We start from the raw sequence: 12,448 nt of genomic DNA, 5'->3' as shown, positions 1-12,448 counted from the left end.
AGCGGAAGGGCGGGGCCCACGGCTGTGATCCCGGGCGGCGGTACCGCAGCCTTCCGGGAGGAGTCGCGGTGGCGGCGGCTCTCAGGGGCGGGACTGTGGGGCTGGGCAAGAGTCGGACGCCTCCTTCTTCCGCCGGCAGAGACCAGAGGGAGCCCAGGCGGGGCCGCGCTGGGGAACGCAGGGAGCGCGCGGCTTCCCGTTCTGGTCCCGCCCCCTTCAGCTCGCCTGGGCGGGGCCGGAGGCGCGGGGCGGGGCTTCAAGGGCGAGGCCGCAAGGGCGGGGCCTCGGGCTGGGCAGCCCGCGCACCAGGCAGGAGCTGCAGCCGCCGCCCGCGCCTCCGCGCTCTCACCGGTTGCTTGTCAGAGACCTGGGCTTCGCCGCCATGTCCGCCGCGGATGAGGTTGACGGGCTGGGCGTGGCCCGGCCGCACTATGGCTGTGAGTGCGGGGCTTCGCGGCGCAGGGGCTTCGGGGCGGGGCTCGCGGCCAACTAGGCGCGGTTTTCCCGGGGTTCGGCGGTGCAGGCGGGGCAGGGCGGCTGCGGGCTGCGCGGACCCGGAAGGGCCGGCCCGGCAGGGCAGCAACGGCGAAGCGCCGGCCCGGGCCCCCTGGGTTGCGAGACGGTAGAGGGGACCGGGCGGCCTCCCCACCTTGGCCGGGCTGGGCAGGACGAGCCCCGCCCGGCGCCACCCGCCCGGGCTGGCAGAGATTGGGGCGAGGCCCGGCGAGCGCGGGGCTCTGCGGCTTAGTGGGGCGGCGTTGCCTGCACGGCTGGCCGGGGTCCGGACCTGCCCGGCGCCACCCGCCCGGGCTGGCAGAGATTGGGGCGAGGCCCGGCCAGCGCGGGGCTCTGCGGCTTAGTGGGGCGGCGTTGCCTGCACGGCTGGCCGGGGTCCGGACCTGCCCGGCCCGCGCTGGCGGAGGGGCGCAACCTGAGGCGAGTTGCTGCGCTTTCTCCTGCTGGGTCCCCGCGTCAGGATTTCAAAATTGAAATAAAATTTAAAAATCCTCTGACTTCCTCATTTTCTGCGGACATCCCTGGGACGTGACTAAAGGAGTGTCCTTCGGGGTTTTGAGGTTTTTAGTGTTACATTCTGGGAATACAGTTCATTTTTACAGGTTAATTCCACTCACCGACAGTTACATGTGTTGCGCCACGTTTGTGAGTTAGAGATCAACGAGAGCGGCCCTGCCTTAGGGGAGCGTTTAATGGGGAGACAGGTGTGCGCGCAGCGGTACCCGGGCGGCGCCGTGGGGGACAAAGACCCAGCCGCGCGAGCCGGACATGCGGGGCAGCGTGGGCGCGGGCCTGGGGCGCGCGGGCCCGGGCAGCAGGAGCGGCGCCGCGGGGAGGAGCGGGGGCTCCGGGGAGGGCCAGGCTGGCCTGGAAAGGCCTGGTGCCTTCGGAGGAGTTGGGGGCGCGTGCGGTACTGGGATGCCCATGAGGAGGCAGGCAGCTTCGAGGTTATAAGCTCAACCTTTGGACACAGGGTTTGAATCCAGGCCTTGCCAGTTTAGCTGTGGGGCTGAGGTCACCCAGCTTCAATTTCCTCATCTGTAAATAAAGTGATAATCAAAGAATTGTTGTGGATTTCAATGAGAGAATACATGTACGATGCCTAGTATAATTACTGCCACTTAATTGTCAGTAATTGTTGGCTTATTATCATACATTTAAAAAGTTGGTTTTTTTTTTTTTTTTTTTCCCCTTCCTGGGCTAAGTAGCTCAAGTCTGTAATCCCAACACTCCCACAGGCCGAAGCTGGTGGTTAGCTTGAGCTCAGGAGTTGAACAACAGCCTGAGGGAGAGTGAGACCCCATCTCTACTAAAAATAGGAAAACTAGGGGCGGGGCGTGGTAGCTCTCTCTGGTAATCCCAGCCCTCTGGGCAACCGAGGCGGGTGGATTGCTTGAATACTGGAGTTCGAGACTGGCCTGAGCCAGAGTGAACCTGGCTCTAAAAATAGCCGGGGTTGTGGTGGGTGCCTGTAGTCCCAGCTACTCTGGAGGCTGAGGCAAGAGGATCGCTTGAGCCCAGAGCTTGAGCTGTGTCTCCATGGCACTCCAGCAAGGATAACAAAGTGAGACTGTGTCTCAAAAAAATAAAATAAAATAAAAAACAGAAATAGGAAAACTAGCTGGCATTGTGGCTGGTGCCTGTAGCTCCAGCAACTGGGGAGGCTGAGGCAGGAAAACCTCTTGAGCCCAGGAGTTTGAGGCTGCTGTGAGCTATGAAAACACCGTGGCACTCTACCCAAGGCTACACAGTGAGACTCTGTCTCAAAAAAATTGTTTTTTCTTTTTGTTTATCTTGTATTTTTTTAAAGGGGCAAGATGAGTATAGTTGAAACCCTATAGTTCTTTTTTGTTTTTTGAGACGGAGCCTCAAGCTATCCCCCTGGGTAGAGTGCCATGGCATCACGCTCACAGCAACCTCCAACTCCTGGGCTCAAGCGAGTCTCCTGCCTCAGCCTCCCAAGTAGCTGGGACCACAGGCGCCCGCCACAACGCCTGGCCATTTTTTTTTGGTTGCAGCCATCATTGTTGTTTGGCGGCCGGGCTGGGGATTCGAACCCGCCACCTTGGGTGTATGTGGCTGGCGTCTTAGCTGCTTGAGCCACAGGCGCTGAGCCTAGTTCTTTTTTTTTTTTTTTTTAGGAAGATCATTTTAGTAAACCTGGCTGTCCACACATACCAGTTAGTGACCTTTGGGGTAACTAGCAGGAATTTGATGCATGGTATTCTTTTATCACTCAGGAAGGTTACAGATCCTGATATTTACATTTTTCTTTAATCTTTTAGCTGTCCTGGATAATGAGAGACTTACTGCAGAGGAGATGGATGAAAGGAGACGGCAGAATGTGGCTTATGAGTACCTTTGCCATCTGGAAGAAGCAAAGAGGTAAAGATGGGCTGTAGAGAATCTAGGAGAATGCAACTAATATGTGCACAGATAGAGATTTCTTTGTGTGTGTTGCAGGTGTAACTGGGAGGCTGGTTAATTGAGGGAATTAGTATAAGTAAGGTGTTTACTCTTGGAAGTAAGTACCCTTGATGACAGTTTATCCTGAAACACTGGGATGGGCATTTCAGTGTACTGATTTAAGATTCATGCTGTTCAGTCTCAAGTTTAATGGTGCATGTTTTGGGCATTACTAACTGGGGCGAGGAGAAATAGCATTTTTAGGGTTTGAAGTTCTTGGCTTTATTGTTTTAGTGGTTCTTCACTGGTGTTGATTTATGTATGAATTGAGTTCCTTCTTCCTATGATTTACGGAGTGTGTACTTGGTTTGGGAGGCTTAAAAGTATAGTGCTGTGGGTATAGGTCCATCCATTGAGCAATATTCAAAGGCAGCATCCTCTGCATTCTTTTAAAGTGAATGTAAAACTACTCTTTTCCTTTTTCAGATGCTCCAAGAGCTTGGGGGGGTCTTAGTTTTAGAGTGTCAGTTTGTTATCAGTGATTCATTTCTTTTTTTCTGGTGCTTGTGTTTCTTTACAAGGTGCCTGGGGAGATGAATGGAATTATAGACTATGGGTTTTTTTTTGATTTTTCAAATTATGTTTTTTTAATTTAATTTTTTATTAAATCATAACTGTATATTTATGGGTTACAATATGATGATTTGATATACAATATGGAATCTTTAAATCAAACTGATTAATATAGGCCACGTCTTCTATAAATGAGCTTTAGAAAGGGTAAACAAGTGATATTGTAATCAAAATTAGTGAAAATCAAGGATGCTTCAAATGAGTGGGTTTCTCTTTAATTTTGAAAAAATATATATTTTTAAATCCTGAAAATCTTAAAACACTACAGGAAAGTTCAGAGAACAAGATAGCAAACATTCTTGTATCTCAGAACTAACAAGTGTTACCCTTCTGATATTTCCCTTTCCTCTCAAAAATAAATAAACATAACTGAATTCAGAGTCTACTTTATGACCCTCTCTCATCCCATTCATTTTCCTTCCCCTGGAGCAACCACTAACCTGCTTTATGTGTGCCTTCTCACTTTTTGAGCTTGAAACTCTTCCAGGAAAATAGCTGGAGTTTTAGTGATGGTTTAGGTGGGGAAGATAACTCTAACCTTAGAGTGGAAGTAAGAGGTGAATATGCCATTAGAAAAGGGTCATTTTCTCATATGAATCGTCTATGGGAAGAAAATTATTAAATCAGCCAGGTATGGTGGCTCACACCTATAATCCCAGCACTCTGGGAAGCCAAAGTGGGCGGATTGCTTGAGCTCTCAAGTTCAAGACAGCTTGAGCAAGAGTGAGACCCCATCTCTAAAAAAATAGCTGGGCATTGTGGCGGGCACCTGTGGTCCCAGCTACTTGGGAGGCTGAGGCAAGATCTCTTGAGCCCAAGAGTTTGAGGTTGCTGTGAGCTATCAAGCCTTGGCACACTCTACCAAGGGTGATAAAGTAAGACTCTGTCTCAAAAAAAAAGAAAGAAAGAAAGAAAGAAAATTCTCTGTCATTTAAATTGTGGACTTCTGATAGAAGGTCAGAGAATTTTTTTTTATTCTTATTTTTTTAGAGACAGAATCTCACTTTGTTGCCCTTGGTAGAGTGTTGTGGCGTCACAGCTCACAGCAACCTCCAACTCCTGGGCTTAGGCAATCCTCTTGCCTCAGCCTCCCGAGTAGCTGGGACTATAGGTGCCCGCCACAATGTCCGGCTTTTTTTTGTTGCAGTTTGGCCGGGGCCGGGGTCGAACCCGCCACCCTTGGTATATGGGGCTGGCACCCTACCCACTGAGCCACAGGCACTGTCCAGAAGGTCAAAGAATTTAAAAGCTGCAGCTGGTCTAAGAGACTGTCTTGTGCTCCATTGAGCCTTGGTGATTCTTTTGAGCCACAGCCTACCGTCCTTCCTTTGTCCAAGCAGTTCTGCCCTCATTTTTATATTGGATTTCCACAGTAAAATTTTCTTTTTATAGAGGATGTCTTGGCTACTGCCCCCACCCCCACAAAACCACTGTTAATCTAGTTTAACCACTTCATTTCAATGAGGAAACTGAAGCCTGAGTTTTCTTGGTATACTGTAGTTTTTTTGTTTTTTTGTTTTTTTTTTTTTTGCAGTTTTTTGCTCAGACTGGGTTTGAACCCACCATCTCCAGTATATGGGGTCAGTGCCCTACTCCTTGAGACACAGGTGCTGCCCTCTACTGTAGTTTTCTTGATTAAAGAATAGTTTCTGTCACTTTATACAGTGGTTCTTAACTGTATATGACCTGTAAAGCAAGTCATAGCTCACTGTGACCTCAAAGTCCTGGGCTCAAGCTGTCTGCCTGCCTCACCCTCCCAAGTTGCTGGTACTACTGGTACCCGCTACCAGGCTCTGCTCATTTTTCTGTTCTTGTCTAGAGATGCAGGTCTTACTTTGTTGCTCAGGCTGGTCTCAAACTTCTGGCCTCAAGTGATCTGCCTGCCGCAGCCTTCCCAGTAGCTGGGACTACTGGCACCCCCCACAACGCCTGGCTATTTTTTTAGAAACAGGCTCTCCCGCTTGCTCAGGCTGGTCTTGAATTTCCAAGCTCAAGTGATCCTCCCCTTTTGGCCTCCCAGAGTGCTAGTATTGCAGGTGTAAGCCACTGGGCCCCATTCTGTTTAGATTTTCTAACGAGAGATAACTAAGAAAAGTCTTGGAATGTACTTTGAGGAAAGAGGACTAGCATTCCTAGCAGCCACCTGATGTTGCTGCTGCCACCCGTAAAATATGTTCTGGGTGCACTGCAGACAAGTTACATTCTCTTCTTTATTACCCAGGGCTTCGGCTCCCAGCTTTTTCTCCCACCACAGTGAGCTGGCCCGTATCTTATGTGTTCCTAGGGTTTCTCTTTCCCCTCTAGCACAAGGCCCAATTTACCTTTTTTGTTTGGCCCCATCCTGTTTTTTTTCCATAATCTCCACCCGTCCAAAGTTGGAGGGGCCCCACAGTCTGGGATTTACAGTCTCTCCAAGGGCAGCAGTAAAGATCAGAGAGATCCAAGGGAGAAAAGGTTCTCCTCTTCAATTCTATTTATAATCCCGCTTCTCCTCCCACACACTACAAACTCCACCCTTTGGTACAGTGGCCCCATTGTATATCTCCAGCACTTCATTTTCTGCTGTACCTGTAACAGCTCTTTCTTAGGAAAAGAGAGGAGAGTGTAGACCGAGTGAATGCGAATTTGTGGAGACAGTGAGTGTAACATTGTGTGTGTAGGGAGATGAGAATGTGTTGTGGATGTGGGTTTGTGCTTCCTCAAAAGGTTAAGTGGGAAAATTTAGGGTTAATTCATAAAAGTGTATTCAGGGGATGATTGAGAAGTAGAAAATACGAAGATTTCTGCTTTAGTTTTGGAGAGTAACTTCAACATTAAAATTAAGCTGTTCTACTAATGACAGTTAAGGATTCAAGGCTTTTTTGCTAAGGGCTGCATAGTAGATAGAGAGCTTTGCAAACACAGACATCTTAAATTACTGTTTATGCTTCAGTGTATGTTTATTTATATCCTTTTGCCTGTTGTTTTGGCTAAGAAGCAATTATGTAGGAGAAATGGATATATTTTCATTCAATAGAAGGAGGTAAATTTAATATTTAAATACGTGAAATAAAGTAGATGTTCAGGTGTTTGGATAGGAGAAAGTATAGAAAGATCAGAGGATAGATCAGATGAAAATAACCAAGAAGAGAACATTATAAAGGGCAGAACTAGGGAAGTATGTGGGTAAGAAGAAAGTATGAGTAGTACTGGAAAGGGAAGAAAATTGTTAGGTTATAGGTTACATACCAGGTGTGGTGGCTCATCCCTGTAATCCTAGCACTCTGGGAGGCCCAGATGGGAGGATCACCGGAGTCCAGGAATTTGAGGCTACAGTAGGCTATGATGAGGCAGGCCACTGTACTCTAGCTTGGGTTGACAGAGTGAGATTCTGTCTCCAAAAGAAAAGGTCATAGGGAGGAGGTTAATTCCTGCACTCTGGGAGTTTGTCGGTATGATTCCTTATTTCAGAGACTTCCTGGTGTGCACTTTTAAGTCTGCCATAGGCCACCTTTTCCCTGCTGACTGCCCATAGTGCACATTCAAGTGGCAGGGCACACATCCCTCCTAAAAGGGAAAGGGCTGAGGCTGGTTGGAAATTGTCAGAAATTGTTAAGTAGAGCTTAGTACTAAATAGAAGCACTTTACCTTCTGTAATTCAGGGAAATTGAAAAAGTATCTTGGAAAGAAATTAGTTCTTGTGGCTCGGCGCCTGTGGCTCAAGTGGCTAAGGCACCAACCACATACACCTGAGCTGGTGGGTTCAAATCCAACCTGGGCCTGCCAAACAACAGTGACCACTGCATTCAAAAAATAGCCAGGCATTGTGGCGGGTGGCTGTGGTCCCAGCTACTTGGGAGGCTGAGGCAGGAGACTTGCTTGAGCCCAGGAGTTGGAGGTTGTTGTGAGCTGTGATGCCATGACACTCTACCCAGGGTGATAGCTTGAGGCTCTGTCTCAAAAAGAAAGAAAGAAAGAAAGAAAGAAAGAGAGAAAGAGAGAAAGAAAGAAATTAGTTCTTGAGAACAAATTCTCTTTTGTGCATATGTCTTTATTCTTGGCATAGGATGGGCATTTTCTAGGATGGGCTCTTCAGATCTTTTCTCTCTAAATCAGCGGTTCTCAACCTATGGGTTGTGATCCCTTTGGGGATCGAATGAAACTTTCACAGGGGTTGCCTAAGACCATCAGAAAACACATATTTTAGTTATGAAGTAGCAACACCTGAAGTAGCAACAAAAATAATAATAATTTTATGGTTGGGGGTCACCACAACATGAGGAACTGTATTAAAAGATCGTGGCATTAGGAAAGTTGAGAACCTCTGCTCTAAATGGTACTGGATTTCAGGAACATCTAGATATATATCCAGGCTTACACACTGTGATCATGAAAACAGAAGTTAAGATACTTAAGAGGCAAGAAAATAAAATGGATAAGTGAGGTGGCTAGGAAGAATAAATAGTGTACCCTGCAGCTTCTAGACTTCTCAAAGGAAGAATCATCACTTAAAGCAGTGATTTTCAACTGATGTCTGTGGAGAGGATCTTAGATGTGCCATGAAAATTTTTAAAGATTATTAATTTATTTTTGAAAGACGTTCAAAGCACAGTATGCATGTTCTTTTTTTTCCACTCTTTTTTTTTTTTTTTTTGATCCAATGTAATTCAAGTGTGCCGTGGATAACTACAGGTTCAAGTGTGCCCTGGGATAAAAAAGGTTGAAAAACACTTGACTTAAAGATTGAAGGAGATAATTTATAAGAGGTTGACCCAAACTCTTCTTTTATAAATGAGAGATCTAGTTTACTTACCTCACAAGACCCAATGTGATTAGGGCCCATAGCATGAAACTATTTAACAGCACATAGAGACTAGGAGGAGGCGGATGCATTCATAATCACCAAATGGATGTATGGATAGGGTTTATCTTTGACTTTTAGAATGGTGATATAGATGGAAACTTTATTCTCTTTTCTGGACTTTAATTTAGTGCACTTGTCTTGAACAGATTCTACCATAAAAAGTGGGTTGCATTTAAAACTGTATTTGTTTAAAAAAAAAAAAAAAAGTGGCTTGGCACCTGAAGCTCAGCAACTAGGGCACCAGCCACATACACCAGAGCTGGTGGGTTCGAATGCAGCCCAGGCCTTCCAAACAACAATGACAATTATAACAAAAAAATAGCCAGGTGTTGTGGCAGGCCACTGTAGTCCCAGCTACTTGGGAGGCTGAAGCAAGAGAATTGCTTAAACCTAAGAGTTTGCGGTTGCTGTGAGTGCCATGGCCCTCTACCGAGACTCTGTCTCAAAAAAAATAAAATTAAAAAATAAAAGTTTATTTGTTAAAATGGTTGAAATTAAGTGCTTTTTCACATAGTAACAATCTTACAAATGGGAATATTAGTTCCTAGTATAGCCACCAAAAGCTTTTTGCCTTACCATGTAGCTGAAATACTTAGCAAAATTTACAGTTAAGAAATGGGAAGAGGGCTCGACGCCTATGGCTCAAGTAGCTAAGGCGCCAGCCACATACACCTAAGGTGGTGCGTTCAAATCCAGCCTGGGCCCACCAAACAACGACAGCTGCAACCAAAAAATAGCCGGGCGTTGTGGCAGGGACCTGTGGTCCCAGCTACTTGGGAGGCAGAGGCAGGAGACTCGCTTGAGCCCAGGAGTTGGAGGTTGTTGTGATGCCACGGGGCACTCTACCCAGGGGGACAGCTTAAGGCTCTGTCTCAAAAAAAAAAAAAAAAAAAAAAAAGAAATGTGGAGAGTAGTCTGGTGTGTATCAGGCTAGTTAGTACTCACCATTATTATTAAGAAAAGTAATATGATTTTATGCTCTCATAATGCTTACAATTAAGTAAAACAGAAATTCAAAAAGTCTGAATAAAATGTCTTTAAAAATCTTGAATGTTGAGATATCTTGGCGAAGTGAAAAGAATGAAACTTTGAGTTTTGGCAGATGTGAGTTATGATTTTGGTTTTGCAAGTTTTCTAACTGCAGGAAGTTAGCCCAGATGTGTGTGCTCTGCAGAACGGGGGCGCTGTGCCTCCGGGCGCCATGGGGTGAGTGCCTGGCACAGTGAAATATGGTAGACGACTCTGGTCTTTGGGCAAAAGCAGATTTAGTATGTAGATGATGGGGCATTGATATACTTCTCTGGGAAATTTTCTAGGCACTTTCTAGACCTTAAAGAATGGTTGTCCTGGTTATTTCACCTCAGACTTAAACTTTGTCTAAAGGGAAATACCAGAAATAGAGGATACAGAAATAGAGAGTAGGATGGGGGCAGAGGGTGTGAGAAGATTTTTCCTTTTTATTTATTGCTGTTCTATATATTTAAAATGGATTTTATAATGATAAGGAATTTTATAATAAAAAGAGAAGACTTGTGACTTCTTATTTTTTTGGTAGTTGTAATCACAAATTCAGATTTAAATTGGTATACAGATGCTCCTGGATTTATGATGGGGTTGCTTTCTGATAAATCCATTACAATGTCCTTCATACACCTGACATACTCAGTATCCTAGCTTAGCCTAGCCTACCTGAGACATTGATCAGAATACTGACATCAATTTACAGTTGGGCAGAATTGTCTAACGCAAAGCCTGTTTTATAACAAAAGGTTGACCATCTCATATAATTTATTGAATATTGTGGTGAAAGTGAAGAATGATTTAGTAATGAATGGTATATGTTGAATGTTAGCTATAATGTTGTATATACTGAGTGTTTTGGGGCCATCGTAAGACAATGCAGACATCTTGGACATAATTACTATTTTCATTTGCTTTCTAATGTTTGTAATTTATTATTTATTTTATTTTATTTATTTATTTTTTTGAGACAGAGTCTCACTTTGTCGCCCTCAGTAGAGAGCTGTGGCGTTGCAACTCACAGCAACCTCCAGCTCTTGGGCTTAGGCTATTCTCTTGCCTCAGCCTCCCAAGTAGCTGGGACTACAGGCGCCCACCATAACGCCCGGCTATTTTTTGTTGCAATTCTCATTGCTGTTTAAGCTGGCCCGGGGCCAGGTTTGAACCCGCCACCTTCGGTATATGGGGCCCGTGCCCTACCTGCTGAGCCACAGGTTCCGCCCTGTGATTTATTTAGATTTATTACAGTTTGAAGTTGCATTGTTTTAATTATTGGAGAGGCTAAACATTTTCCTACACAATTAAAAGTTTACCAATTTTGTTTTCTTACACAAATTTTCTGTTCTTGTCATTTGCCCATCTTCTGGGGTCATGCGAACTTTCATGAGCTCTCTTATAATATGTATGTTGACCTCTGTCGTATTGTTACAAACATTTTCACTTGATTTTCCATTTTATTTGGTTTTCATTGTAGTTTTAAATTTTATGGAGTTTAAATGTTAATCTTTTTGTTTGTAATTTATTCTATCAATTCACAACTTAAATAATTTAATTTCTCTAAAACCTTGCTAAAATTTGCAGTTTTATATTCTTTTAGGTTTTCTGTGATTTAATTTTTTTAAAAATAAATCTTTGTTTCTAAATTATTCTAATATTTAAAAACCATCTTTTTTACAACCATTAGCAATTGATGTCTACTTTTTCAAATATTAAATTATATATAGTTCAGGATTTGTTTATATTCTTATGGTAAGCTATTTTCACATTTGAGGGAAAATGTATATGACTTCATTTGCTTGTACTTAATATTGAGAAATGATGTCTGAAGCTAGCTTAACTATAGCTTGATGACACCTACTTTTTTTGTGAAACTTGTAGAATTCTTGTTCCAAGTTACATGTTGAGTTGATTATAGTTGCTTACCAGTTTTGCTTATAGTGTGGAAACTCTTCTTGATTTATAATATCCTTTTTCTTTTTTTTTTTAATAATTTGTAGTATCTATTTTGTTTTATTTTAGCTCTAGGAAATTGTTAGACCTTTAATAATTGATTGTAGTTCAGCCTTGGAGGTTAGACCTGCATAGTTTGTTCTTGGTTGTGTGCTCACATCAAAGTGCCATCCTGGATGAGTCTTCACAGTGTCTTTTGTTTCACTGACTTGATTTTCTACCGTCTTGAGTCCTTTTCCTTGGTTCTGTTAATGGTCGTTGCTCCACCTTATTATAGTTTTCATTTTTGACTAAGTCTCCTTCTTTCTTGTGAATAGATTAAATGGTCTCTATTCAGTTCATGGAGAATAGTGTGGCACATGTAAGATGCGATTGGTGTGGAAGAGAGGAGTGGGTGGCCAAGAAAGCTGGGTTGCATACTTTTTCAGTAGATGTTGAGCTATGTGTGACCAAGGAACACCAGTGTTAATTGTCCACTAGTCAAGGTTGAGAAAAAGTCTGTCTGGGTTAAGTAAGCCCATTAGTTTGAACTAATTTGGCATATATTTCTTCTGCTGTTACAGGTCAGAACGGTAATTGTATTTATTAATTTAATGCCCTTAGCGTCAAGACAATAAAAACATATTTAAGGACCCAGTTTGGTGTAGGAATTTCATTCTCTGGCTTTACCTGGTGACCCACCTGTCTTTGATTTCTGTATAATTTCCTCTTACTTCACAGTGTAGCAATTTGGGGATTCTGGTTGGTAGCAGGGCATGTTTTGAACATTTTGGGGCCATGTAGTATTTGATGAACTCTTTGAACAACTCTTGGTTGTTTCTAATTGGGACTGCTGAATAAACCCCTTGACAAGAAGTGTTTGTGCAGGAAAGTGCTGGTAGGCAAAGTGAGACCATCCGGAAGTGATTCATATTACTGGGGCAGTTTGTTTAATTCACAGTTTGGTTGCCTAGAGACAAGTATCTCTGAGCTGGCTGTGTGAGGGCCAGTGCCCTACCTGATCCAATCAGGACTGTACTGCTCTGTTTTATTTTTTTTTTCTTACTGGAATGCTCCCAGTAGTATGACTGATCCCTGTGG

The 12,448-nt window shown here is 44.2% G+C and overlaps 1 protein-coding gene across 1 annotated transcript in view; it reads left to right on the top strand.

The window, feature by feature from the left end:
• Positions 1–280: 280 nt before the first annotated feature.
• The window catches only part of IQGAP1 (IQ motif containing GTPase activating protein 1), a 111,668-nt gene continuing 99,500 nt past the window's right edge, over positions 281–12,448 (top strand). Inside the window, exons 1-2 of the mRNA XM_003803085.3 lie at positions 281–437; positions 2,802–2,901. Coding sequence (XP_003803133.1) covers positions 383–437; positions 2,802–2,901 — 155 coding nt within the window. The 5' untranslated portion in view covers positions 281–382. The remainder of the gene's footprint in view (positions 438–2,801; positions 2,902–12,448) is intronic.

This window comes from Otolemur garnettii, unplaced genomic scaffold (assembly GCF_000181295.1).
Source record: "Otolemur garnettii isolate 467f Iridium unplaced genomic scaffold, OtoGar3 scaffold00277, whole genome shotgun sequence".
NCBI lineage: Eukaryota > Metazoa > Chordata > Mammalia > Primates > Galagidae > Otolemur > Otolemur garnettii.
The sequence above is the reverse complement of the archived record's forward strand: the minus strand, read 5'-3'. Positions and strand labels throughout refer to the sequence as shown.